The sequence below is a fragment of the Lepus europaeus genome, unplaced genomic scaffold (genome assembly GCF_033115175.1).
Source record: "Lepus europaeus isolate LE1 unplaced genomic scaffold, mLepTim1.pri SCAFFOLD_30, whole genome shotgun sequence".
Classification (NCBI taxonomy): Eukaryota; Metazoa; Chordata; class Mammalia; order Lagomorpha; family Leporidae; genus Lepus; species Lepus europaeus.
The window spans coordinates 7,091,201-7,118,734 of NW_026909177.1; the positions used below are offsets into that span (position 1 = coordinate 7,091,201).

Genomic DNA, 27,534 nt, shown 5'->3' on the forward strand with positions numbered 1-27,534 from the left:
ACATCCTAGAGATCAAGAGGGATTTGCTGCTACTGAAGCTCAAGGGAGGGGGAGACTGGGAGGGAGTAAGGCTGGAGCTGGGGGGAAGCTGCCCCTGCAGGGCTTTGTAGATGATGGTCAGGAGCTTGGGTTCTAATCCGAGTGCGTGCAGAGCATGGAAAATTTCAATGAAAGACTATTAGGAAACCACTCTGTTTGAGGGGCATAAAGCAGGCTAGGCTAAGAGGTTGTTCAAACAGTATAGGCAAGATAGTAACTTGGCTAGGATCATGGTCTTGGAAAGACAAGTGGATTCTAGTTCTTATCTTTGTTAATGGTTTTTGCCTTAAGGTCTGTTTTGTCATTTTTTTTTTTTTTTGACAGGCAGAGTTAGAGAGAGAGAGAGAGAGAGAGAAAGGTCTTCCCTCCAGTTGGTTCACTCCCCAAATGGCCTCTACAGCTGGTGTGTTTCCTGAAGTATTGTTTAGAGGGAGAGGGAGAAAAGCCCCATTTGGAAACAGTAAGCACTCATTACTAGATTAACATCCAGAATATATAAGGTGCTCAAGAAATTTAACAATAAAACACACTCCAGTTAAAAAATGAACAAATGGCATGAACAAGCATTTTTCAATGGGTGAAATAAAAGTGACCAACAGACAGATGACAAAAAATGCAGGATCACTGTCATCAGGGAGATGCAAATAAAAATCACAATGAGGTGTCACCTCTCCCAGGTAGCATGGCTATCATCCATAAATCAAAAATGACAAATGCTGGCCTTAATCATAAGTATTCTGAAACAAGCATAAAACTATCACTCATTTATCTAGATTTATATTGTCTTTCTAATGTATTCATCATAGTCTGTTTCTTTTGTTTTTTTTTTCTCGTTTCCCTCTTTTTAAACATGAAATTTTTCTAGAGTGCAATCTTTGATATTCTTTCTAATGACTTTTACTACCGTGTATGTACTAATGATTTCCAAATTTGTATCTCTAGCCCAGGAACCCTCCTTCATTTCAGATTAGTATATCACACTGCCTACTTGAGATCTCTCTTTGGATATCTATTGTGTATTTAAATCCTAAGAAGTCCAAAATGTTACTAATGTTATTCTTTATCATACCTTATATATTCTTCCTACTTAAAACCCTTAAAAGTAAAAATCTACTTTTAAAAAATTACTTTTCAAAATTAGTTTTAAAAGTAAAATCTACTGTACATGTTAAAACCTGTCTGCTGGCCAGAAGTCCTGGATTTGAACTGAGGGTCTGCTGCCGGTGGGTTGTCTGAGTTTAGGCAAATCACTTGGCCTTCTTGTACCTAGTTACTTCCTTTACAAGATGCCTAGTATGCTACCTAACTCAGAGAGGATTAACAATGGTTTAACACAGGAGCAACGCTTAATGCAACACTTTGTAATTCTGCATTATGTACTGAAAAATCTATTATCATCAACACAAAGGGTTTCTCTCGTAGTGACACCTTCCAAAATAGATTTTAGTGACACAGAATCTTGAAAATAGCAATGATGATCAAACCTGATTTATTTATTCCTGCATATGATAAAAGTAAGACTCTTTTCTCTTTTGCTTTGTTAGAAAGTTTGACATAAAATTATTTATTGTTGGCATTGTATTTTCCTTGCTCCTACATGTTGCTCTTGAAGTTACTATTTTAAATTGTTTCACATAAGAAAAATGAAGTGTTTCTTTAAGTGTATATGGAATTAAAATATATGGAATTCCTGGCCCTGCTGTTCCAGCTGGACCTGGGCTGCACCAGCAAGGCCAACACCCTCTTTCACAGCAACTCTGCGGCCTCCAACTCCATGGAGTCTTTTCTGAAGGTGGGGGTTGTGGTATATGCACGGCGTGCTGCGCACCATCCTTGACAGGGTGTTTGAAGAGAAGTACGTGGAGCTGGACCCCAGCAAGGTGGAAGTTAAGGACGAAGGGGACTCCAGGCTGCACCGCCCACAGAACAAGGCTGAGGTGCTGGAGCAGGGTGCACAGACGCTGCGCGCCCACCTGAGGGCGCTGCTGAGCGCATACTGTCGCTCCGTTCACGCATGCCTCGCCATGGCCGTGCCACCTTCCTTCCGCTCTTCCTGCGCGTGCACGTGTGTGAGCGCTTCCCCAGCGCCCAGCAGGAGAACCTGCCACTCCTCACCGCCACCAGCTTCCTGTGTGTGCGCTTCTTCTCTGGCTATCATGTCGCCCAAGCTCTTCCTGCGGGAGCGGCACGCAGACTCCGGTACCTGTCGCACCCTGCTCCTCTGGCCCAGGCTGTTCAGAACGCGGGCAGCATGGACACGCTGGCGCCCAGGGCCGAGGAGGCGTGGATGGAGCCTCTGCAGCCCACAGTGCGCCGGGCGTGGGCCGCTGAGGGACTTCGTCACCGAGCTCAGGACATGGAGGAGGAGGAGGAGCTGCACCTGCAGCCGCTCTGAGCTCGCAGGCGCTGCCGCTGAAGGAGGGGCCGCTCTTCCTCCACAGGACCAAGGCCGAGGGCCCCCTGGCCGCCCCCTTCAAGAAGCTCCGTGTCTCCCTCCCCACCGAGGCCCTCAGCCGCGCCCAGACGCCCGGCTCCAGGAACAGCTCCCTTGTCAAGCTGGCCCACATCCAGGCGGCCGAAAAGGTTGAGGAGAAGAGCTTGGGCAGCTCCCGCGTCCTGCGGGTCATCTACACGGAGGACACGGGCGGCCCCAAACCGCCCCCTGCAGTGCAAGTGTGTGAACGAGCTGAGCCATGTCTGTGGGGCTGCGGAAGTGAGCGCCAACAACCCAGCCTGCTGGTCTCCTGCCACCCTGGCGTCTTGAGGAGCTGTGGCCACCAGAGGGACAAGTCAGGTGGGGGCTTCTACAGGACGCGGGCGTGGGGGACCCTGCGACACTGGAGTGACCCTCCGGACCACGACCTGGAGGCCCAGCTCCTCTCCCGGCACCTGCGCAGCATGGAGCCTGAGCCATGGGGAAGTGTCGGGAGCTGTCTGCAAAATCCAATATGAAATATGGAATTAAGTGCTGTTAATTTTGGTGCAAAAATTTCCTAAATGATAGTTCTTTCATACTAAACATTGTCCATTGAATGGTAAGGACCCCTTGTGTTTATGGTCTTAAATATTTTTTAACCAAATGAACAGAGTATGTGAAACCTTGTCATGTTTGTTTGTCTTCAGTTTCTTCTATGAAGCCCACAGTCAGGAGCCTCTCTGCCCAGCCATGATGTTTCAAGTGAGTATTCCATGCTTTGTCAGATTTTTGGAGTTCTATGATCATAAGCACAGCCTAATATAAATGCATTTTCATTAATCACCAAATTCTTCATATTATTTACGATAACTCCTTGTCCACCAGTAGCCCCACACAGGCATTAATCTAAACTCTATCTCCAGAGATCGGCCATTCTTTTGAATATGCTACAGTGTGTGGGGTTTTGCTTCTGATTTCCTCGCTTTCTTAAAATATTTTGACTTTCATTATTATTGTGGTCTTTTGTTTCTTAATTGATGTGTATTGCCAAATAGTATGCCATTATAAAAGATATACTGCACACTTTTTTTTCTTACACATTAGTATTTGGGTTGCTTTCATATTTGGCTTTCATGAATACTGCTGCACTGATCCTTTATGGGCATGTTGATTTTGTATCTTTAGTGGCATACCTGGGGGATAAACTACTGAGGCGATAAACAGTCCTATGCAGAACAAGCTGAGAAACTGCCAGATTACTGTCCATAGTGGCTGCAGTGGAAGTTTATGAGGGTTCCATGCTCTTCATGTCCCTGGCAACATTTATCTGTGGTTGAATCAGTCATTTTACTGTATAGGAATTGATATATTTCCCTAGATTTGATTGCATTTCTAATAACTAATAGTAATCATATTTTTGCTGTATTAAAATGTCTTACTGAAATCCCTGCTTTGTTTTAAAAATTGTGTTCTTATATTTTTCTCTTCTAGTATAAAATCCATTTTTTAAAATTTCTTACTAATATTTTCAATTTTATGCTACGTTGAATGCTAATGCTAATTGTATTTTCATGATGTTCATTGCTACTGCACAGAAATATGATTGATGCTTTTATCTTTATTCTATATTCTGAACATCACAGAGTTTTTCTTAAGGATTTTAGTGAATACCTCAGAATGTCTTTTGCTTGTAAATGTGTCTTAGATATTACAAGTCATGTTTGCTCTTTTGTATGCAATCTGGAGTTTTTTTCTTTTGTGTGTGTGATTTCTTTAGCACAATGTTCCATTACACTGTTGAACAGAAGTGTTAAAATATCTATGCCTATTTCTGTGTTGCTGTGTGTAGCACATCCTAAAGTACCTTTTGTATGGCTGGAAGAGCGGTGACAAACTCTTTCAATTTCTGTTTGTTATGGAAGTTCTTTATTTCACCTTCATTCATAAATGAGAGCTTTGCAGAGTATAGTATTCTGGGTTGACATTTTTTTTTTCTCTTAAGACTTGGAATATATCTTGCCATTCTTTCCTAGCCTGTAGGGTTTCTGATGAGAAGTCTAATGTGAGTCTAATTGGAGAACCTCTGAAAGTAAACTGGGTGTTTCTCTGGTGCACATTTTACAATCTTTGTGTTGTCACAATGCAGATCTTTTCTGTTCATACCCTTAGTTTTTCTGTATGCTTCCTGTACTTGGACATCCCTTCCTTTCTCCAAATTAGGCAAGTTTTCTCTAATTATTTAACTAAATAGGCATTTTAATCCATTCTCTCTTTTCACACCTTCAGAAATTCATAAAGCCTGTATGTTGGGTTATTTCATAGTATCACATAATTCTTGACACTGTTTTAAGCTTTCTAATTTCTTCTTCTTGTTGTTTTTTTTTTTTTTTTTTTTTTTTTGGGAGCAGTATATTAAATTTCCAGAGATTTGTCTTCTAACTCATATTTTTCTTGTGCCTCATCAAGTCTGTTTTTAAGTCTTTCCACTGTATTTTTTATTTGTTCAAGTGAATTCTTCATATCCAATATTTCATTTTGATTTCAAATTAAAATCTCAATTTCACAGGGAAACTTTTCTTTTTTCTTATGTACAGATTTCTTGTTTTTTTAAAAAAAGATTTATTTATTTATTTGAAAGTCAAAGTTACACAGAGAAGGAGGGGCAGAGAGAGAAAGAGAGAGAGAGAGAGAGAGAGAGAAAGAAATAGAGGTCTTCAATATGGGGCTCACTCCCCAGTTGGCCACAAGGGCTGGAGCTGCACCGATCCAAAGCTAGGAACCAGGATTCTGCTCCACGTCCCCACATGGGGGACTTGGTCTTTTGGTGGACATGCAGGGACCCAAGGTCTTGGGCTTTCTTCCACTGATATCCCAGGCCACACAAGAGAGCTGAATCTGAAGTGCAGCAGCCAGGACACCTTCCGGCACCTGTATGGGATGCCAGCACTGCACACAACAGCTCCACCTGCTATGCCAAGATGCCTTCCTCTTATGGATTTCTTTAGTTCACAAATTTATTTTTTTATCACTCACAATTCTGTGATCAATTTTTTGAATTCCATTTCTGGCATTTCTTTAATCACTTCTTCACATTCTATTATTGAAGAGTTTTATTCTTTTGGGATTGTCATAATCTTCTTTCTTGAATTGTTTCATTTATTATTATCATTTGTGGTGATACTTGTTTTTTTTTCCTTTATCTTTGAACTGTCTGTCTTTGGCTTAGGAGAGTGTCTGTTCTTTCAGTGAATACCCAGAGGTGAATGCTGGGTGTGGTTAGGGAGTTCTGCACAGTGCTTCAAGGTTAAGGGGATGTCCAGGGTGACACCCAAGATGGACGTGGTAAATCTCTTTTTTATTAGAGGGGAGATTCGTTCTGTTCTGTTGGCATATTCTCCTGCTCACCTTCTCTTCAATGGAGAACAATACCTGTGTATGAGCCCCAGTGGGTATAGTTTTCATCCTCACCACCACAAGAACAACACAAAGAATCTATGCAGTCCTCCCTGTGAACATGGACTCTACTGCAATGACCCCACCAGGAACTCAGGTAGCCCCAAGCATGTGGAGCCACCCACAGTGATTGGCCAAAGGTCTTGACACACCCTGCACCCTCTCACACAGTCACCGTGTTTCCACAGTCCTGGCACCCGAGCATCCCACAGTCATGAGCATTCAGCCCCCGTCAGTTCTCCCATCCAGATGCAGGCATCTCTTCCCTCAGCTGGTTGCTGGGCACACAGACATGAGCTGGTGCAGCTCTTACATATGTCCAAAATGATGCCCACCTTCTCTCGGCTAGTTACATGATGCCACTGCTGGATGACTGGGGAGAGAGAAATGTGTCCCCTTTTTTTCTTCCAAGTAGGCAGATACACTGTACCCCCCCCCCCAGCCCAGTGCTCCAAACCGGGCCCATGTCAGGTTCTTCCCATAGCTTTATCACCAGTGACTTGGGCTGTTGCATTCTGGTCTCATCTCATTGCAGAGCTGGTGCAGAGGCCTTTGGCTACTGAGGTCCTGAGCTCTGTGCCTCATCACCCTCCACGTATGTCCACAGTGGACCCCAATTTGCATGGAGTTTCCTCTGCTGTTGTCTCCCTACCCCTTCCCAGAGATCGCACTCTATCCATTTTTTTTTAAACTATATTCTCTTAGACTAGAGTAGTAAGCTTCCTTCCATGCTGCCATCTTGAATCCTCCCTTTGATTTTATTTTTGAGTTATTGTGGGTATTTGGATCCTTTTATATTCCATATGAATTTCTCTACAGTTTTTAAGTTTTTCTGTTAAAAGTAACTACTGGGATGTTATAAAGAATCATTTGTATTTATAGGTCACTTAGAATCTTAATGAATTCACATATATATTTTATAATTCATGAACACACTAAAAATTTCTACAAATTTTTTCAATCGTTAATACTTTCCATAATCCTTTATAAGTTTCAGTTTTTAGATATGTTATTTCCTTGATTTACTTCATTTTTAAGTATTTATTCCTTTTGATACTATTTAAAATCCAGTTTTCATTTCCCTTTAATTTATTTTTATTTTAAAAATATTTAAATAAAGTGAGCAGATTTCACGTGCTTCATATATACGGATTTAGGAGCAAAGTGATACTGTGATGTTTTAAAAATATTCTTTAAATCAATATTTAAAAAAACACAAATGACTCAACAGAAAAATGTGTCACATGTAAGTTTGAAAGGAAGGCTCAGATTTCAGTACACAGCCAGTAGATTGTAACTGATCTGAAGCAGTTTCCTGCACCCTCCAGGTAGGATCCTCTGAGTGGCAGGGACCAGGGAGCAGGAGGGAGCCCAGCGTGAGGCAGGACCAGGGGTGAAAAGCCCTCCTTCTATAGTCAAGGTGGAGCCCTGGAGAAGGAAGTTTCGGTACTGAACCCAGGTCTCCCTCTTATTTTTTCCTATCTGGCACGTCAGCGCTGTGGAGATGGTGATTGGTTGCATCCTTTGTGACTAGTACGTGCTCACAGCTATCTAAACTGTCCAATCAGGAGCAGTAGAATAAACGCTACGTAATCGCGCAGGATCTTGACGCCATAATCGTCGTCCAGTTCTGCAGCGGAGAGAGGTCCGGGGAGGGGGCCGAGCTGCTGGGAGGTTCATCCCCCGTTCTCCAAGGGTCTTTCCCCACAGGATTCCGCACCCCTCAGAAGCCGTGAGAAGGTGAGTGCAGGGCGGGCGTGCAGAAATGGGGAAGGCGGGGAGGGCTCTGGAGTCTGTGGCCCCATCTTGCTGCCGGCCCAGCACTGCCCTCAGCCCCTCTGTCCACAGGGTCGGGGCTGGGCTGGCACCGGACCCCAGGAGTCCTGTCCCTTCCTGGCAGAGACTTGTGGGCCCAGGAGCCCAGGAGTCGTCTCTGGGCAGCTGTGTGGCGGCAGCCTCGCATCTTCCCCAATAGTGAGTGGGGACCAGGTGGTCGCTAGGGAGAAAGCGGGTTGTGTGATGGGGTCTATGCAGACGAGGGGCTGTTGTTCATGGGGTGCTCAGTTCTTCCCAGGGTGACCTGAAACTCTCCAAGTTTCCTGAAGATGTCGGAATCAGGGACTCAGTTCTGGACCTTGGCCTCTCAGCATAGCTCTTTCTGGGGTTCTGACCTCACTTTATGTTGCTGACATAAGTGTCACAGACCTGGGAAATTAAAAACAAAACAGGTTTATTTGGCTCAGGGTTTTTGTTGAAGCGTTAGAGGGGCAGGAGGCCACTGTAACCTGGTACTTGGATGTCATCATAGCCCTTACACATTACCTTGACGGTGATTATCCCTCTTTGAACTTTCAAAATAGAAATTTCAGCTAATCATATTATGAGTGCTTTAAAAATTATTTCTGTTCCCTGATAACCTTCCCAATCCCAAAGATGCAAGTCTAGATTCCTAAATTATTTTTAATTTATAATTTAATATAAGGTAGATTTTCAAGAATATTTGAAATTTGAGTATAATTGACACCCAAAATTTGTATATACTCAGATTCTGTGAATTGATGTTTTGATATGTGAGGGAACTTTTAAAAGATTGTGGAAAATTCACGTTATCTTGTAATCCTATTTTTCACAAACGTCTTTGTGAGCGGACTTCAAGTTTGTGGAAAATTCACATTTTAATCATATTTTTAACCTTTTTGTTTCTTCTGTACATATACATTATTTAATGATAGGACAGTCAAATTAACAAATTCAGATTATATGTTTATAGAAGAGTACTTGAGATCTTAACAAATTGTGACCATCTAATACTGTATTTATATTCAATATACTGCACTGTGTGTTAGGTCTCAAGGAGTTAATTTATCTCCTAACTGCAAATATGTGTCCTTAAACCACCATCTTATTTCCTTCATTCTCAGCCCCTGGTAACCACTATTCTGTTCTGTGCTTAAGTTTGATGTTCTTAGATTCCTCTTGTAAGTGACAATGTGTGGTATTTATCTTTCTGTGCCTTACTTCAAGCATTCTGATGTCCACTCTCATACATTTGGATCCATGCTGTGAAAAAATAGTATATATTTTTTAGTATTGAATGTGATACCATTGTGTATCATGTTTTCTGTATTCATCTGTTGACTGTGTGGCTTTTCACACAGTCTTGTCTTGTTCTTGTCTTCATATGAAGAAATGTAACTTTTATTTTTTAAGATTTTATTTATTTAGTTGAGAGGTAGAGTTACAGTGAGAGAGAGAGAGAGAGAGAGAGAGAGAGAGAGAGAAAGAAAGATCTTCCTTTTATTGGTTCACCCACCAAATGGCCGCTATGGCCAGAGCTGTGTGAATACAAAGCCAGGAGCCAGGTGCTTCTTTCGGTCTTCCATGTGGGTGCAGGGGCCCAAGCACTTGGGCCATCCTTCTATGATTTCCCAAGTCATAGCAGAGAAGCAGCCATGACCACCAGGACCTATATGGGAAGCCGATGACATCCACGGAGGATTAACCCACTGCGCCATTGCACCGATCCCCAGGTTATCTTTTAGATAGATGATTCTAGTTCCTTTGGATGTATATCCAGTAGTGGGAAAGCTTTGTTTTGCTAGTTCCATTTTTAATTTTGTATGAGACACCACCATAGTGTTTTCCATTTTACATTCCCACAAACAATTTTATATATTTCCTTTCCCCCACATCTGGTTCAATACTTGTTATCATTTTTATTTTTGTATAATAGCCATTTTTACATCTGTGAGGTCATAACCCTTGTGGTCTTGATTAGCAATGCTGAGCCTCCGTGAAGTAAAACAGTGGATGGGAGTATTATCTTTCCCTCTCTGTCTCTCTCTCTCTGTGTGTCTGTTTTTTTCAAACTCACTAATTAAGAAATTTGTAAAAACTACTTGGAGTAATTGGTACCAAATCAGAGTTAGATTTTAGAAGTGAGTTCCTAGTGTTACATAGAATGGTGGGGTGACATAGTCCACAGTAATCTATTCTATATTTTATGAGCAATTAGAAGAGAGGTGTTCTGAGGCTCTGATAATGAAGTATTACACTTCAAAGTAGGGAAAATTGTTTACCCTGATTCATCAGTACACATTATATGCATGAATTAAAATTTCACTCTGTAGGCCATATGTGTGTATAATTAATGCCAAGAAATAAACTCCAAACAGCATCTTACTTGGTGTATAAGGTTAAGCAGTGTTAAAACATTTAAGTTATTTTCACCTCTAATATTATTGCCTTTGGAAGTAGTTTATTAAGACTAACATAATCTGGAAATAACAGAATTGGTATTTTATTATGCTAAGTGGAGCGATTAGAAGGTAGTACTTTATCTTAAGTTGATGCCAAATACATCTTTCTTTTACTTTTTTTCACATACAAAAAATGAAGTATTTCTTTAAGTGTATTTGGAATTAATTTGAATTAGGTAATAGCAAATAAGAAATATGGAATTAAATGTTATTTTTGGTGCAAAAATTTCTTAAATGTGTGTAATTTTTTCTTACTGAATATTGTTCATTGAATTGTAAGACCCTGTGTTTAGGGTCTTAAATATTTTTGAACAAAATTGAGCAAAATATGTGCAACCTTGTCTTATTTGTTTGTCTTCAGTTTTTTCTGTGAAAGTCAGGAGCCTCTCTGCCCATGTGACTATTCCATGCTTATCATAATTTTGGAGTTCTATAACCATAAGCACAGTCTAATATAAATGCATTTTTATTAATCTCTAAATTCCTATTATTTACAGTAACTCCTCATCCACCATTAACCCCAGAATGCCATTAATCTAAACTCTGTTCCCGGCCACAGTGGCCATTGGAGGGTGAACCTTTTGTTGGTTCACTCCCCAGATGGCCGCTATGGCCAGCATGCTGCTCTGATCTGAAGCCAGGAGCCAAGTGCTTCTTCCTGGTCTCCTATGCAGGTTCAGGGCCCAAGCACTTGGGCCATCCTCCACTGCCCTCCTGGGCCACAGCAGAGAGCTGGACTGGAAGAGGAGCAACTGGGACAGAACCTGGGGTGCCAGTGCCACAGGTGGAGGATTAGCCTAGTGAGCCGCGGCACCAGACTATAGATGTTCTAAATGGGATGAAGTGACAGGCTATTTTGTTTATTTTTTAAAGCTTTATTTATTTATTTGAAAGAGTTACATAGAAGGAGAGACAGAGGCAGAGAGAGAATCTTCCAGCTACTGGTTCACTCCCCAAATAACTACAATGGTCAAGGCTTGGCTAGGAGATTCATCTGGACCACCCATGTGGTACAGAGGTGAAAGGACTTGGGTTATCTTCTATTACTTTCCAAGTTGCATTAGCAGGGAGCTGGATCAAAAGTTTAGCATCTGGGACTCAAACTGGCACCCACAGGGATGCTGATAGTGCAGACAGTATCTTTGCATGCTGTACCACAGCACCAACCCCTCATTGTGGTTTTTATGTGCATTTCTCTGATGACTAGTGATCCTGAGCATTTTTCCATTATTGGCCATTTGAATTCCATCCTTTTAAAAATGCCTTTTCATGTTCTATGCACATTTCTTAACTAGTTTGTTTTTGTTGTTGTTGATATTATTTCTTTATTGCATAATTCACATTTTTTTCCATTCTGTTGATTGCTTTTTTATTTGGTTAAGAGTTTCTTTTGTAGTTCAGAAGTTTCTTAGTATAATTCATTTGCCTATTTTTTGCTTTTGTTGCCTGTGCTTCTGCAGTCTTTTCCAAGAAGTTTTTGGCTATGCCAATGCATTACAAAGCTTCACCCACATTTACCTCTGTTAATTTGATGGTATCATGTCATGGATCTTATATCCATTTTGAGTTGATTGTTATATAAGGTGTAAATAGGGATCTTGTTTCATATTTTTGTATACATGGATCCAATTTTCTCAGCTCCATTTCTGAAGATATTGCCCTTTCTCTGGGCATTGATTTTAGCTTCTTTATGAAAAATTAGTTGGTTGTGTGTGTATGTAGGTTAGTTTCTGGGGTTTCTATTCTGTTCCATTGGTCTACATGTCTATTTTGTACCTGTACCAGACTTTTTTTGATTATAACTGTCCTATAAATGTGTTCTTAAAATCCGATACTGTGATGCTTCTGGTTTTGTTTTAGTTGTTTAAGTTAGCTCTTCAGGGTCTCTTTTGTTTCTGCATGAATTTTTTTTCACTTGAGAGTCAGAGTTACACAGAGAGAGGAGAGGCAGAGAGAAAGAGAGAGGTCTTCCATCCAATGGTTTACTCCCCAATTGGCCACAACTTCTGATTGGCTGGAACTATGCCAATCTGAAGCCAGGAGCTACCTCCAGGTCTCCCACACAGGGGCAGGGCCCCAAGGACTTGGGCCATCCTCCACTGCTATCCCAGGCCATAGCAGAGAGCTGGATGGGAAGTGGAGCAGCTGGGACTGGAACTGGCAACCATATGGGAGGCCGGCACTTCAGGCCAGGGCGTTAACCAGCTGCACCACAATGCTGACCCCTCTGCATGAATTTTAACATCATTTTTTTATTTGTCTGTGAAGAATGCCATTAGTATTTTGGTTGTGATTGCACTGAGCTTGCAAATTGCTTTGGGTAGAATGAACATTTTGATGATATTAATTCTACCAATCCACAAGCATGGAAGTGTCTTCCATTTTTTGTGTCCTCTCTTTAATGTTTTGTAATTTTCATTGTAGAAATCTTTCACATCTTGGTAAAATTTATTTCAAGGTATTTAATTTATTGTAACTATTGTGAATGCTACTGTTTTTATAAGTTCTTTTTCAGCCATGGCATTGTGTACAAAGACTATTGGCAGTGTGTTGATTTTATATTTTGCAACTTTATCAACTCTCATGAATTCTAGTAGTCTTTTGGTGGGACTCTTGATTTCACCATATATAGAATTGTGTCATCTGCAAACAGGGATAATTTGACTTTCTCCTTTCCAATTGGTGTCACTTTGGTTGCTTTTTCTTGTCAAAATGGCTCTGGCTAAAATTTCCAGAACTATATTGACTAGCATCATGAGAATGGATATCCTCGCCTGGCTCTTCATCTTAGTGGAAATGCTTCCAACTTCTGCCCATTCAGTATGAGGCTGATGTGGGTTTGTCATAAAGTGCCTTGAATATGTTAATGAATGAAGGGTTTTTATCATGAGAAGATATTGTATCTTAACAAGTTATTCCTCTGCATCTATTGAGATAATCATATGGTTTTCTTCTATTTGTTAATGTGATGTGTCATATTTATTGATTTCCATGTGATGAGCCAATCCTGCATACCAAAGATAAATCCCACTTGGCCTAGGTGAATGAATGATCTCTGATGTATTGTCGGATTCTATTAGCTAGCATTTTGTTGAAGATTTTTACATCTGTGTTCTTTAGGGATGTTGGTCTATGATTATCTTTCTTTGTTGTATCTTTTTCTAGTTTTGGAATTAAGGTAATACTGGCCTCATATAAGCAGTTTGGGAGAAATTCCTCCCTTTCAGTTGTTTTGAATAGTTTGAGAAGAATTGGAACTAGTACCACTTAAAAGTTTGGTATAATTAAGCACTGAACCCATCCACTCCTGGACTTTTCTTATTTGGGAGGGTCTTTATTACTGATTGAATCTCTGTCTGTTTGGTTTTCTGTGGCCTCAGGAGTCAATTGTGTTAGATTGTATGTGTTCTTTATTACTTATTCAATCTCTGCCTTGGTTATTGGTCTGTTTAGGATCTCTATTCCCCCAAGAATTAATTATGCAAATTACAACTCCAGTTCCAGTAGCTGTTCTCAGATAAAAAATAAATGCTGGTGGGGATGTGGAGAAAAAGGAGTCCTCATAAACTGCTGGTGAGAATGAAAGTTAGTACAGCCATTTTGGAGGCCAGTATGGATGTTCCCCACAAAATTCAACATAGATCTGATCTATGATCCAGCATCCGATACCTAGTCATGTGTTTGAATGAAATGAAATAAACACATGAAACACCTGAGCTCCCATATCCAGCACAATTCACAATATCAAAGTATGGAACCAACCTAGGTGCCTATTTATGTGTAAATAGATGAAAAAAATGCAACATATAAAAACAACAGAATATTATTCAGCCATAAAAAGAATCAAATCTTAACATTAGCCACAAAGTAGATTTAACTGGAGGTTATTATATTAGGTGAAATCAGACATAGAAATTTTAATACAACCCTTTTTCCCTCTTACATGAAAGTTTAATAAAAGTAGACCTGAAATTGGAATAATGGTTACTAGAGACTGGGTATTATCAGGGTAGGCTAGAGAAAGGTTAGATAAGGAATATAAAAATGTAGAATAAATAAATTTTAATGTTCCACAGCACAGTGACTAGAGCTCATAATAAGGTATTTTGTGTTTAGTTTTGTGAAAACAGATATAATAATATCACAAATTCATGACAATGATCATAACATAAGAGAAAGTGATATAATGTGCAGGATATAAATCATAAAGAAGTATTTATAATTATATGCAAATAATATGTCCATGCAATTTGTGTACTGTTTCTATATTAACTTCTGTTGTGGGGCACATCAAACAAAGACCACTCTAATCAATAAAATCAAATCGAGGAGTCTTTACTAGCCAGCTGGTGGCTGCCCTGCTCACAGAACAAGTCTAGAGAAGATGGCCCTGAGTTACATTTTGGCCATCGTTTTTGTCTGAGAGGTAACAGGATCATTCCTGTTATAAACCTTTTGGGCTATCTCCACCAACTCAGAAAGAAGCTTTTCCTCAAATCCCTCTAATTTCTATAATTTACACTGAATATCAGGTGCTGATTGAGAAACAAAGGCTACATTTATGGCACCCCTATTTTGGGGGGGGTCTCTGGATCTCTAGGGGTATATAAGCAGTAAGTCTCAAGGAGTCATTCAAGGAAAGCTGAGGGAGACTTGTCCGGCCTTTAGACAGAATCACACATGGCCGGCGCCGCGGCTCAATAGGCTAATCCTCCGCCTAGCGGCGCCGGCACACCGGGTTCTAGTCCCGGTCAGGGCACCGGATTCTGTCCCGGTCGCCCCTCTTCCAGGCCAGCTCTCTGCTGTGGCCAGGGAGTGCAGTGGAGGATGGCCCAAGTGCTTGGGTCCTGCACCCCATGGGAGACCAGGATAAGCACCTGGCTCCTGCCATCAGATTGGCGCGGTGCGCCGGCCGCAGCGCGCCAGCCGCGGTGGCCATTGGAGGGTGAACTAACGGCAAAGGAAGACCTTTCTCTCTGTCTCTCTCTCACTGTCCACTCTGCCTGTCAAAAATACCAAAAAAAAAAAAAAAAAAAGAATCACACACCCTAGAAAGGTTTGTTGGTTTCCTGGCCACCACTAAGTCCCCTCTCATTAGAGTCTGGCAATACCAATCAAGAGCCTCTGTACCTCTGTCATCATTTGGGTCCCACTGGGGTCAGACTGCAGGCAAAACTGCCTCCAACTGGGCTGGTTCAGAGGTTGATTGACCATCTGGTCCTATGATTAGCTTTTGAGCATCCCTTCAGATGTGGTCTCTTTCCTCAAAGGTGAAGAGGGTCTGGAATAGTAGTTGGCAATCATCCCAAGTCAGCTGACATGTGAAAAAGATAGATTCAAGGAGAGAGATTAATCCCTGTGTCTTTTCAGAAAAAGAAGAGTTTTTATTTTTTCAATTATACAAGTCACTTGTGGAAAATGGAACATAGACCAGTTCAGGTGGCTGTGTAGAATCAGGTATTCCTTAGGGCTTCAGGTGATATGTCGATCCACTGCACATATGTGGGGGGCTGAAAGGATGGCGCACCTGGTGACAGTCCATCATCTGTGAAGAGTAGGGGGCCTCTGGCATAGTGGTCACTGAAGGTTCCTGAGGTGAGGCCAATGGACTGGTTCCATAACAGGGGGTCGTCTAGTGTGAATGGATACCCCAGGGGGCCCTGAATAACAGGAAGTGGTGGCACCTACCATTCAGTTTAGCTGAGAGGACATGCCATCCCCCTATCATTTTTACCTGTTCTTCTTGGTAACCTTTTAGCCATGGTGAGGATTGGAAAGGAAATCAATCCAGGTTTCACTGTATGGAATCTGGTCAAGTTGACCAGATTTTTTGTAGATCACCTTTTGGACCTATGAAGCTATAGAAAGGTTAGTAGATCCCTCCAGTGGCAACTCAGTGTTGGCTACCTGACAGCCACTCTCATTCACAGAAAAGCTGGAAATCATAAGTATTTAGGGTGAAATAAAAGATCTAGCTGTGTGCCTTTTAAATTCACTGAAATTTTGTCAAAAATAACCCAATGGTGGATCAGCAGGGAGTAATGATCCATGCCCCATCCCTGTGACAATGACAACACAAACACAACAATACAGAAGGAACTACCAGACAAATAGACTCTGACACAAATTAGATTCAACCAGGGCCAGATGTCTCCATTTGGAGACCAGAAGTCTGAGACAATGTCTGGAACTCAGACCTGGGTGTGGAAGTAGTGCTGTGTCCAGCCTACCAGCAGTCCCAGATGGATCCATAGACCAGAAGAAATTAAAAAAATGATTCCTACTAACCGGTGAGGTACCAGACAACTCTTTTTTTCTGACTTTAGAATTTGGTGGGTCCAGGGACAGTGCACAGGAATTGCACTTCATTGTATCCCACGGAGAGAATATCTTGTCCTGTGACCTCATTTATTGTTCATAGTGTCTGTCTTTGTTCCAGTGTAGTTCATGTGGATTTCATTTTGAGTAAAAGACTAATATACTATAAGATAGAATTAGGGTTCATTCTGTAGGAATCTCTTAGATTCTGGGCCACTTGCTTTGTGAAATTTCAAAAATAAAATCACTGAGGTCAATGATGAAAGTGAAATTTGGATACTTATAATTACCATTAAATATTTAGTTCTGAGTGCTGCATGTAACCTCCACCCCACATCTTCAGATGAAGGTGGATGACAGGGCACATGCATGGCCCACACCATTTCAGAATGAAGCACAGGCAATTTAGTTATGAAAGGGAGTAGCCACCTGTGAAGCCCTTTGTTTCCATCCCATGTGTCTCTTAGGACTTGGTGAATGGGTTATGGCTTCAGTACCATTGCTGGCCTACACACAGTGAGAATTGTACTTTATAGATATGATCAGGAAAGTGAGATGCAAGTGCAAGACCAACACCACCCGGCACTATCATTTGTCAGTGACAGATCCAGTGAAGAAACCAGATAGATTTTGGACCTTTCAAAAACATGAACTAGCTACAGGATGCCCGATATACTAACAGTACCCATCCAGGCTTTAAACACAGCCTTCCCCACCCATATAGCAGCTGACCTTGTAATGAGGAGGTGACCAAAAGCCATCTGTATGGTTACTTTGATACACGCTACCATTTTCCTTGGTCTCTTTTCTGATTTCTTTCTTTCTTTTTTTTTAACATTTATTTATTTATTTACTTGAAAGTCAGAGTTACACAGAGAGAGAAGAAGAGTCAGAAAGAGAGAGATATCTTCCATTCACTTGTTCATTCTCCAGTTGGCCACAACAGCCAGAGTTGTGCCAATCCAAAGCCAGGAGCTTCTTCTTGGTCTCCCATGTGGGTGCAGGGGCCCCAGGACTTGGGCCATCTTCCACTGCTTTCCCAGGCCACAGCAGAGAGCTGGATCTGTAGTGGCAGTGGCTTTCCCCACTCTTCCATGGTGCCAGCCCCCTGATTTCTTTCTACTGACTCAAGTGCCGAAAACCTCATCTTCGGCAGCATCTTCTGCTTTCCCCATAGACTCCAAGGTGACTTTCCCCCTTCCAGGGGCTCCTGCTCATTCCTAACTGCTATAATACTATCTTCAAACCTCTCCCATGGCCCTTACCAGAGACTTCCTTTCTGACTCCTTGGGAGTCCTTTCTTTCTGACTCCTTTCTGACTCCCACAAATGTGAGGCTGCTTCTTGCCATGTCCCCAGTTGTGGTGATGCTAACTTCTGCAGGGAGATTGTCCTTGATAGCATCCGTTGGTAGCTTCCACTGGGACGAGGCACCCTCAGCCCCACCTCTTCAGTACTGCCTGGTGCTCAGGGCTGCTCCGGGCTCCAGGAATGAGGTTTACAAGGAAACCATACCATGTAGTATGCTTTGAAGATGTGGGCTGTCAATCCTTGTTTTTCAATAACAGGAAGAGATTCCAATTGAATCAGCCTCTGCTCTATGAATTCATTTGAAGAATTCAGACTTTTCCAGAGTAGGTAAATCTCAGAGACACAGTTTAGGCTCTGCATGAAGTTAAAAGTACCCCTTGTCGACTCCACTCTGAGACCAAAGTCTGTCATCCCATGTAGCCTTCAGTGAATGGGGCCTTTCCCTGGCTCTGTAAAGTCCCCAAACACCCACTCTCCACTGGCACCCGGGCTGAGTTGTTCTTTAGCTATCTGAGCTCATGTGTACATGCACTGCTGCCATGGTCACCTCAGAACACAGAATGAGGGAATGTTCTCCAGGGAGGGGCCCAGCTGCAGCCACCCCTGTGGCACCTGAGAACCTGAACACCTGATAGGTTATTGAGAGGATGCATTTTCCTTCCAGTGGACAGTTTTGGGAAGTAGCCAGTTCCACACTGAGAGTGACAAATCTGGTGTCAGTTGTCTCAGTGATGTGGACCTGGTGATTGGTGTCTGCCAGGGTCCCTTGTGTCTGGCAGCAGAGGGACTCTGGGTGTTTATGCCCCCATGATCTTTATCAGGTGAGTGGTGGGCCCAGTATTGCCTGACATAAACATTACTATGTGTGTAATGTGTGTGGTGAGTGTGAGGGAAGGCCGAGGACCAGGAAAGACTGGTGGCCACGGCCCTGGAGCGCTGCAGAGGCGTTGACTTCCTGATGTGCAATGCTGCTGTCAACCCTCTGGTGGGGAGCACCCTAGGGGCCAGTGAGCAGGTGTGGGACAAGATCCTGAGCGTGAACGTGAAGTCCCCAGCTCTGCTCCTGAGCCTGCTGCTGCCCCACACGGAGCGGAGGGGGAGCGCTGCTGTCGTCCTGGTCTCTTCCATTTCGGCATACATGCCTCAAGTGGAGCTGGGAGCCTACAACATCAGCAAGACTGCCCTGCTGGGCCTCACCAGGACCCTGGCATTGGAGCTGGCCCCCAGGGACATCCGGGTGAACTGCCTCATCCCAGGGCTGATTGAGACGGACTTCAGCAAAGTGTTACACAAAAACAAGGCTTTCTGGAACCTCTTTAAGGAAAACCAGAAGCTGCAGAGGATCGGGCAGCCAGAGGACTGCGCGGGACTTGTGGCTTTCCTGTGTTCCCCGGATGCCAGCTACATCACCGGCGAGAGCATCGTGGTGGCTGGCTTCTCCCCTCGGCTCTGAGGGGCTGGGAGCGGCTGTGCCACCATGGGCCTGGGCTTGGGATGGTGGCAACCGTGGTTATTTGTGGGCTCACTTGTCCCAGGCTTGAGGAGGCAGAAGCTCTTCTGGCACTGCCATCCCGGTGCCTCCTGTACGTGGCCAGGGCATTCAGTGGATCTTGGTGTGGGGCCGTGTGGGACTGAACGGTTTGAGGGGCTGGTGCTTTGGGGGAACTTCAAGGGCAAGGAGTAGGGCTCGGGGTCTCAGCTGCTTCTCTCTGTAATTTGTTGCTTTGAACATGTCTTTCCTAAAATAAACTCAAATGTGCCCTGGAAAAAAAAAAAATATATATATATATGCTTTTCATGTATATTTAGTGTATGTGTATAGTTTCTTGTTATAAACTCAGGTATTTAGGAGATGTAGGTTTATGTCCAGTTATATTATTACATAATACGTGCATATGTATTTTGTGTGTATACATTTCTAGAAATTATGGTAGTAATAAATCCCTTCCTCCTAGGCTGTTGAAGCATGCTGGCCCAAGGATACAGCTACACAGGTAAGGCAACTTTCTCTATATCTAGGCTCATTTTAGTATTTTTGCAGTTTTGTGTATACCTTAGAGTTCCTTCAGTTTTTCTATCCACTTACACAAGTGCACACAACTAAGTGTTACCACAAGAGGATGTTTTCAATAGGGACACCATACAGGTTTTTTCCCAAACATTTACTTATTTTATTTGAAAGGCAGAGAGGAGAGAGAGAGAGAGAGAGAGAGAGAGAGAGAGATAGAGATAGAGATAGATATGGAGATGGTCCATCTGCTGGTTCACTCCCTAAATGGCTCCAACAGCCTAAATTGGGCCAGGCCAAAGCCAGGAGCCAGGAACTTCATCTCCCACATGGATGCAGGGGCCATCTTCTGCTTTGCCAGGCACATTAGCAGGGAACTGGATTGGAAGTGGAGCAGCTGGGACTCAAACCAGAGCCCATATGAGTTGCTGGCATTGCAGGTGGCAGCTTAGCCCACTGCATCACAACACTGGTCCCACCATGCAGGTTGTGACCTGTTATTGATGATCCAGGAGACATCTGGAAACCTCACTGAGCTATACTCAGAGAGGAGCTGGACTGAACAAGGCTCTGCTTCCTAACCTGTCCTGGCCTTGTATATGGGCAGTATAGTCCCCACACACCTCCTTTAGCTAGAGTGACACTCTTCACCCTTGAATGCTGGGACCGTAATTAGGCTCCCTGCTTGCACATCTACCTGGGTCAGCAGGCCAAACATGCAGCTTCTGTCCAAATCATTTTAATGCTTAGGGATTTAACAATATTTTTGTTCATGCGAACATTAGGACAGTTGTGAAGAATATTTTGTAAAATATGACACCAATAGAGGAAACTTATGATTAGTTATTTCAAAATATACGTTTTCATAAATGATTTTACTCTTTAAAAAAACAATTTCATGTAAACTGGATGTTAGTTTTTCTCATCTTTATTTAGGTAATTCTCACAAGGAAAAATACATTTACAGTTTTTTAAATTTACTTGTTTTTGACCAAATGAGAGGGATAGAGTGGGAAGAAAATACATTTCCATCCACTGCTTATGTCCCCAAATGTCTGCCATGGCTGGGGTAGACTGGGGCCAAATCAGGAGCTGGGAACTCAGTCCAGGAGTGGCAAGGCCCTAGCTGCTGGAGCCCTGATCTGCTGCTTCCAAGTGTCCGCAGCAGCTCAAACCTAGATCTGGGAACTGAAGCCAAGCATTAGCGCATGGAATCAAGCCTCTTTCCCTGCATCTCAGCTGCAAGGCCAAGCAACCACTCCAGTGCCATTTTTTTTTTTACTTCCTTAGAAGATTTTTTAAAAATTAATATTGAATTCCTCATCTCCAGTAATTCTGTGTGGTTATTCTTCTTTTTTTTTTTTTGACAGAGTTAGTGAGAGAGAGAGAGACAGAGAGAAAGGTCTTCCTTCCTTTAGTTCACCCCCCAAATGGCTGCTATGGCCGACGCACTGTGCCGATCTGAAGCCAGGAGCCAGGTGCTTCTTCCTGGTCTCTGACATGAGTGCAGGCACCCAAGGACTTGGCCCATCCTCCACTGCCTTCCCAGGCCATAGCAGAGAGCTGGCCTGGAAGAGGAGCAGCTGGGACTAGAACCCAGCACCCATATGGGATGCTGGCACTGCAGGTGGAGGATTAACAAGTGAGCCAGGACGCTGGCCCCATGGTTCTTCTTTATCATTAACATCTGAAGAGTTCTGATATATGTACTTTTTCCTGATTTTATCTGCTAGCCTTGTGTAACTCAGTGAGCTTCCATTCAAGTGACTTTTTGACATTCTTTCAGCAATTTGCAGATCTTCTCACTTCTGGGTCCATTACTAGTGATTTGTTATCATGCATTTCACTCCCCATGAGCACTGAGAGAAGCAACCACCACTCCCACTCTTTATACACAGTCTTCATGGGGCATGTCCACAGAACCCAGCAGTGATCAGCTGGAGGCGAGACAGAGACTTAGCCTAGGGTGTGCTCTGTAAGGCTGGGCACACGCAAGTCCCCATCACTGCTCCCCTTCCCATTTCACAGGGAGGAACTCAGTTCTGAACCTCACTGAAATATCCAGGATGATCCCTGGCTCTGAGTGCAGGCCTTGACCTTCCTCTTGTCTCTGCTTATCCCATCAGTCAGGCTCTGTGGGCTGCTCACTGTGCAGGAAGAGCCAGCTCATACCCTGACCCCATGGAGGGCGACATGAGCAGGTCAGAGGCCAGGTGGCCAGGTGTGCTGTGCAGTTTCATGTTCTTTCCTGCAGAAATCAGGGGTGAAGGCAGCCTTGTCTGTGTTTGCTAAACCCAGATAGGTGAGGGGATGATGCACAGTAAGTGAAATTGCTCTTCTTACCCCGTATAAATGTGACTGCTCTCAGGTTGTGCCTGGTACTTCAGGTTCTCTGCCGATTCTGAGCTTCAGAGCATTTTGGCAGTAACTGCAGTGTCACTGTAGGTGTTACTATGGAACAGTCAGCTTAAGTTTCCTGCTTGGCCTTCGTCCTGTGAATTTAATTTAAAATGTAAATCCATGCTTTGAAATCTAGTGCTTTCTCTAACACTGCCCTTCATTATAGAGGCCATAGTTTAAAAGTGACCTTAGATTCTAGTATACAATTCAAAATGCTTTGTAGTCACCTTAATCACTGAAATGTTAATCTTAGAATTGTCTTCCCCATTAATACATAGTTCCTCACACACACAGGCTTTTGAAACAAACATTTTTTTCTCCCAGATGCAATATTTCAATAGAATTTACTATTTGTAAGTTTGTGGATATTTCCTCTGGAATATTGCTGTAATTTTCAAGCCAGAGATTCTAAACTATTTGAAAAGCTTTCATGTAGTTCCCAGATGTCCTAACAATGGCTATTTGTGCATTTTTGCTTTGCATTAATTAATTGACCAAACTGAGTGCTGGGATGTGTCTGGGCACACACTCAGGTTGGACATTTCTGTTTGTACAGATTCCACAGGGAAGGTTCCTGGATGGACAGATCAACCTGATCCCAGTGCACACTCTGGAGGGCGCCCATGGGGAGTTCTTCGTGTCTCATGAGGCCTTAGCTGCTGCTGCACCCACTGCTGTCTTCACATGTGGATCTGCTGCTTCCAGACTGTCTCTGTCATGCACATGTGCACCAGGAGGCCAGACCAGTGCCTCCACTGCCCATCCTGCCTGACCAGTACCTCCACTGCTTACCCTGCCTGCATTTCTGAAGTCCCAGGATGCACCACATCATCCATGCATCCTTCCAACCTGTACTAGCCTCTTCTGTGGCAGGTCACCTGTCCCTGGTATGGAGTGCCAGAGGTGGGAAGGGCTTGTGTGAAGTAACTCTTGTCTCTTGCTGAGAAGTGATGCCGGGGGTTATTTCAGATGCAGCTGGGATCCTGGTGCAGCTGCCCCACCAGAGGGAGTCCATGGCTAGTGAGCAGCAGAGCATCCCCAGGTCAGGAAGCCAGGAGTGTGCTTGTATAACCCTGGAGAACATTAAGAATAGAAATCAAGTAGAAGATTCCTTACTATTTGAGAGAAATAGTTGAATACAGATGCAACCAGAGGAAATATGAAGTATAAATGAAGTTCTTGGGGAAAAAAACAAAATGGGGATACAAAGGTAATGTTGAAAATAATTCAATTTTTTCTGTCAATGGAAATATACTTTCAAATTCCATCTGAATAGATTACTGGTTTCTCAGTGGGAGTAACTGATTGCAAGTGATATTCCAGTAAAATCTTGACCTTGAAGAAAGCTCCTTTGGGCATCTAGACTGAAAGGTGTACATTAGAGGACACTGAATTGGAAGCAGAGAACCTTGGACTCAAACTGTTTGCAGTGGGGTCCTAGGCTGGGATTATTCCAGATTCTTCACTCCACATGTGAAAGAATTCAAAGTGGAGACAAAAAGTGCATAGAAATGCAGGATTCATGTAAAGCACAGGAAAAGTGCACATTTAAGAGCTAAGGCCAGCTCGAGAGAGAGAGTGAACACACAGACAAAATAGAAAAAAGACTTCAACACTGCAGAAACCTCAACAAGGCTCAGACCACGCTTTTATGCTATTGGTAAGTGTGGGAGCTGGTGTCTGGGGTAGGACTTAATTGAATTTAAAATTATCAGATTGTCATGACTTCAGGTGCTTGAGGGAATGGGAGTGCTGGCCATGGTAAATTTAAAATAATGGCATTATAATGACCTAAAGGTATTGTGGGGACATACCCTGCAGCCGTATTGCATATTTGCAGCTAGCACTGGTTGTACATTTGCTGCGTTGAGGAATTTGTGTGGGTTTTGTGTTTCCTTTTGCTACCTGGATGTATGTGGGCTTAGTGGTGCATGGGAAGTGTGAGTGGATGCTGCACATAAAGGGAGTGTTGAGTTGTGGGCTGGCCCAGGCTGTCCTGCAGGGGTGAGCTGCAGCTGCTGTCAACTCACAATTCCCCTGATGGTGCCATCCCATGATGCGTTGGGCCAGAGCAGTCATGTAGTGGCTGGCACTGCTGCATGTGTTGGCTTGAGCTGCCCAGCAGTGGCTCATAGTGCCACATGAGTTGACTCCTCCCCTCACTACTTCCCTTCCCACATCAGAACCAGGCACTGAGGTATGGATTGTGGGCATCCCATGTGCTGACTTAACTGCTGCATCCAGCTCCTGCCCATGCGATCCCTCACAGAGCTGAGTGTAGACTATGGAAAACTTGCCAGAGCTCTTTGGTTTTCTCTTCTCATCTGTAAAGTTGTGTCTCTCTGCACCATAAAACTGATCTCTGTATGTTTTGTTGAAAAATAATTGTGTTGTTGTATTTAAGACACTGAAGTATATTACAGCACCAACAGAGTTATGGAAGACACTTATTTTTTTAAAAAAATATTTAAGTTATACAAGGTGCATGTATCTTATATATACAGATTTAGGAATATAATAATTCCCACCTTTCCCTCCCTCCCATCAACACACCAACCATTCTTCATCCTCCCTCTCCCATTCCCACTGTTAATTTTTACAAAGATCTATTTTCAGTTCACTTAATCGTTGTAAAGTTAACCCCACACTAAGTAAGAGTTCAACAAATAATATGAAGAAAAAGGGACTGTTCCTCAATGGAAGACACAAGGGCTATAAACAACCAGCCCAAATATGTTTTCCTTGATCCAAAATAACTGCTGAGTATCTATAATGCAGTCAATTGAAGTGAAATGGACAATTTGAGACACTTCTTTTTAAAGAGTAATGAAGCCAGTAGTATGTACGTTGCTTAAATATAGAATTAGGAAACAAATGTAGGAAACATAACTGATCTGTGGTCCTATTCCTATAATTCACTCAAAGGAACATTGCAGTGAATTGCCATCAAGTGATATGAGTGAATTTGATGGATAGAGAGAGAAACCTTAATGATATCAAAAGTTAAAAAAAAGACCTATACATAGAAAACTCCCTTGATCCTCAAAAGAAAGGTGCCATGAGATGACCCCCATCCTTCAAGGGGCTGAGGGGAGCCCAGGTCTTGGGCAAATGCCAGTAGTGCTTGTATTCTGTCATCTCCCCCAGGTCATGTCAGGAGCCACTGAGTGCCCACAGAGCTACAGTGCTCAGCCAAGATCTGGGGACCTCTCTGTGCTTCATGCTCTTCCCAAGAGGCCAGAGATAGGGAAGGTCAGGGGAATCTTCCCATATCTCACAAACTGCAGTGATTTACTGGGTCAGGCCCCACTGGTGAGGTTGGGCAGGTGAAGCATTAGCTACAGCTAATGCTACAGAGATGTCTGCGAGCTCTGCCTTTACTCTGCATACACACCTCTAGGAATGGCCCCAATGCTCTCACACAGTTGCTGATCCTACCAGGACCTTTGGACTCTCCTAAGGGTTACTGGAGGGCTCAGCCAAGCAGGCCTAGGGACATACACAGAATGGGGATTTGGCCTTGGCACCTTCCCAGGGTGCATACCTCTCTTGCCTGCCCAGATCCTGTACAACCACTTTTCTTCTCTTGCTGGTTTAGGCAAGATGGTCACCTTTCCAGTTTGGGGTTCCATTTCCTTGGCTTGCGTGATGTGCTTTAAAGCACATGAAGCAGTGGAGTCCATGTGGACTTCTCACCACTACCCCTATCTGTCTGCTCCTCACATTCCCTCTCCCTCCTCTGGGTCAAGGTTTTCTATGTCCTGCATGCTCTTGGGTAATTCACTTGGAGAGAACATGTAGACCTCTGGAATGAAAACAGCAAGCATTCTTTGCATGCTGCAAATGTTGCAGTACAGGATAAGCCTTGTTTTGGGGGCACCAAAGCCACCATCACACTCCCTGGGTTTCTCTCTTCTGAGCTTGGTGGGGCCCAGCTTACCTGCTCCTGCTACAGCTCCTGCAGGGCCAGTTAGGTTGCTCAGCATGACATCACAGTGCAACTTGGGGGTCAGGAGTGAGGGCAGCTCATCATGTGAGAGAGGAGGGCTGCATCCCCGGTGCAAGTGTATCCACTGCCTGGGTGACGCCAGTCCTTCAGGATGAGAATCATCACCTGTGGCACAGAAAGGGAGTGAAGAGCTTAGGAGGAGAAAGAAAGTGGGTCAAGAGGAATTCAGTTCCCTGCAAATCTTCACTTCCTTCTGTTTGCACATTGCCATGTTGCCCTCTGAGTGCAAGAACAGTGGCTGTGATGGGGAGGTCTTAGGAATGAGAGGGAGGCGAAAGTTGGACTTGAGGTGTAGACTCAGGCTGTCATTTTTGAATAGTATCTTGAATCTAGTCTCAATGGATAATAGATCTGCACTTGAATCTCCCCCACTGAGGAAAAAGCTTAGGCCATGTTAAATATGCACGAACATATTTTTATATATAAAAAAGGATGCCAAAAATAAACAACATTTCTGTGTCTGACACAGAAAGGCAACCTTGACACCTCACCTGGCCGTTCACTTTGAATCTCTTCCACCAGGTCCTCAGGGACAACTAGGAGAACACAGGGTAACTGTCAGTGAATTGGTCTTGTGGAAGAGTTAGGCAGGGAGACTTTTTGCTGCGGACATGGGACTAGGTTGTGTGGAGGTGGTCAGTGAACAGTCAGACTCAGGCACTGCTGGGTCGTCATCCTCGGTGTAGTCAAGAAGCCCCAGGAGAGGATCAGGGAAGCGGTGAGAAACAAAGTCTTGGCCTTCTTGCTACAGACAACCAAGTGGTATGAAAGAACCAATGTAGAAGTTGGTGAATGCTCTCTGCACTGTGTGACATGATGAGGGCATCTCTCCCTGCTGGTGCCCACACTGCAGGCAGAGAAATCCCTGCTTTTCTCCTGACCTGTCCCAAGATCATTCGGCTTGTGCGGATCTATGTAAACTGCTACCACGTTTGCCATGGATTCCATTGGGCATTTAGTTGTTACAGTGTGTATGATATGTAACATTGACTGTTCTGTAATTTGTTAGTAGATTTCAGGGACATTAATTACAATGACATACCATGTGCCCATGGCCACCATATGCACCAACAATTTGCGTTGTGCCCAACACAAATTCTGAATTACAACACAAACATATGTCTCTACTTCCCCTTCTTTTGAATTTGTCTGTTGTAGGTACTGTATTGTAAAGAAATGCTCACTGACTTTCTGTGACCACTGTATTTCAGTAAGCATGTTTTACTGTGTCCATCTGTGTTGTATTCTGAATAAAAATTCAACTCATGCTTGTGTCTTCATAGCATCTCTTGTATTTGTATATGACATGTATACTATCCATT

The 27,534-nt window shown here is 43.3% G+C and overlaps 1 protein-coding gene and 1 pseudogene across 1 annotated transcript; both read left to right on the top strand.

Moving 5' to 3' along the window:
- Window positions 1-506: 506 nt before the first annotated feature.
- LOC133754913 (ras GTPase-activating protein 4-like) lies at window positions 507-27,499 on the top strand (annotated as a pseudogene).
- On the top strand, window positions 16,315-19,339 carry LOC133754898 (dehydrogenase/reductase SDR family member 2, mitochondrial-like). The gene is made up of 3 exons (XM_062185246.1): window positions 16,315-16,368; window positions 18,460-18,565; window positions 18,686-19,339. Exons 1-3 carry the CDS (start codon window positions 16,315-16,317, stop codon window positions 19,246-19,248), a joined length of 723 nt encoding a protein of 240 aa, XP_062041230.1. The 3' UTR covers window positions 19,249-19,339.
- Window positions 27,500-27,534: the final 35 nt, after the last annotated feature.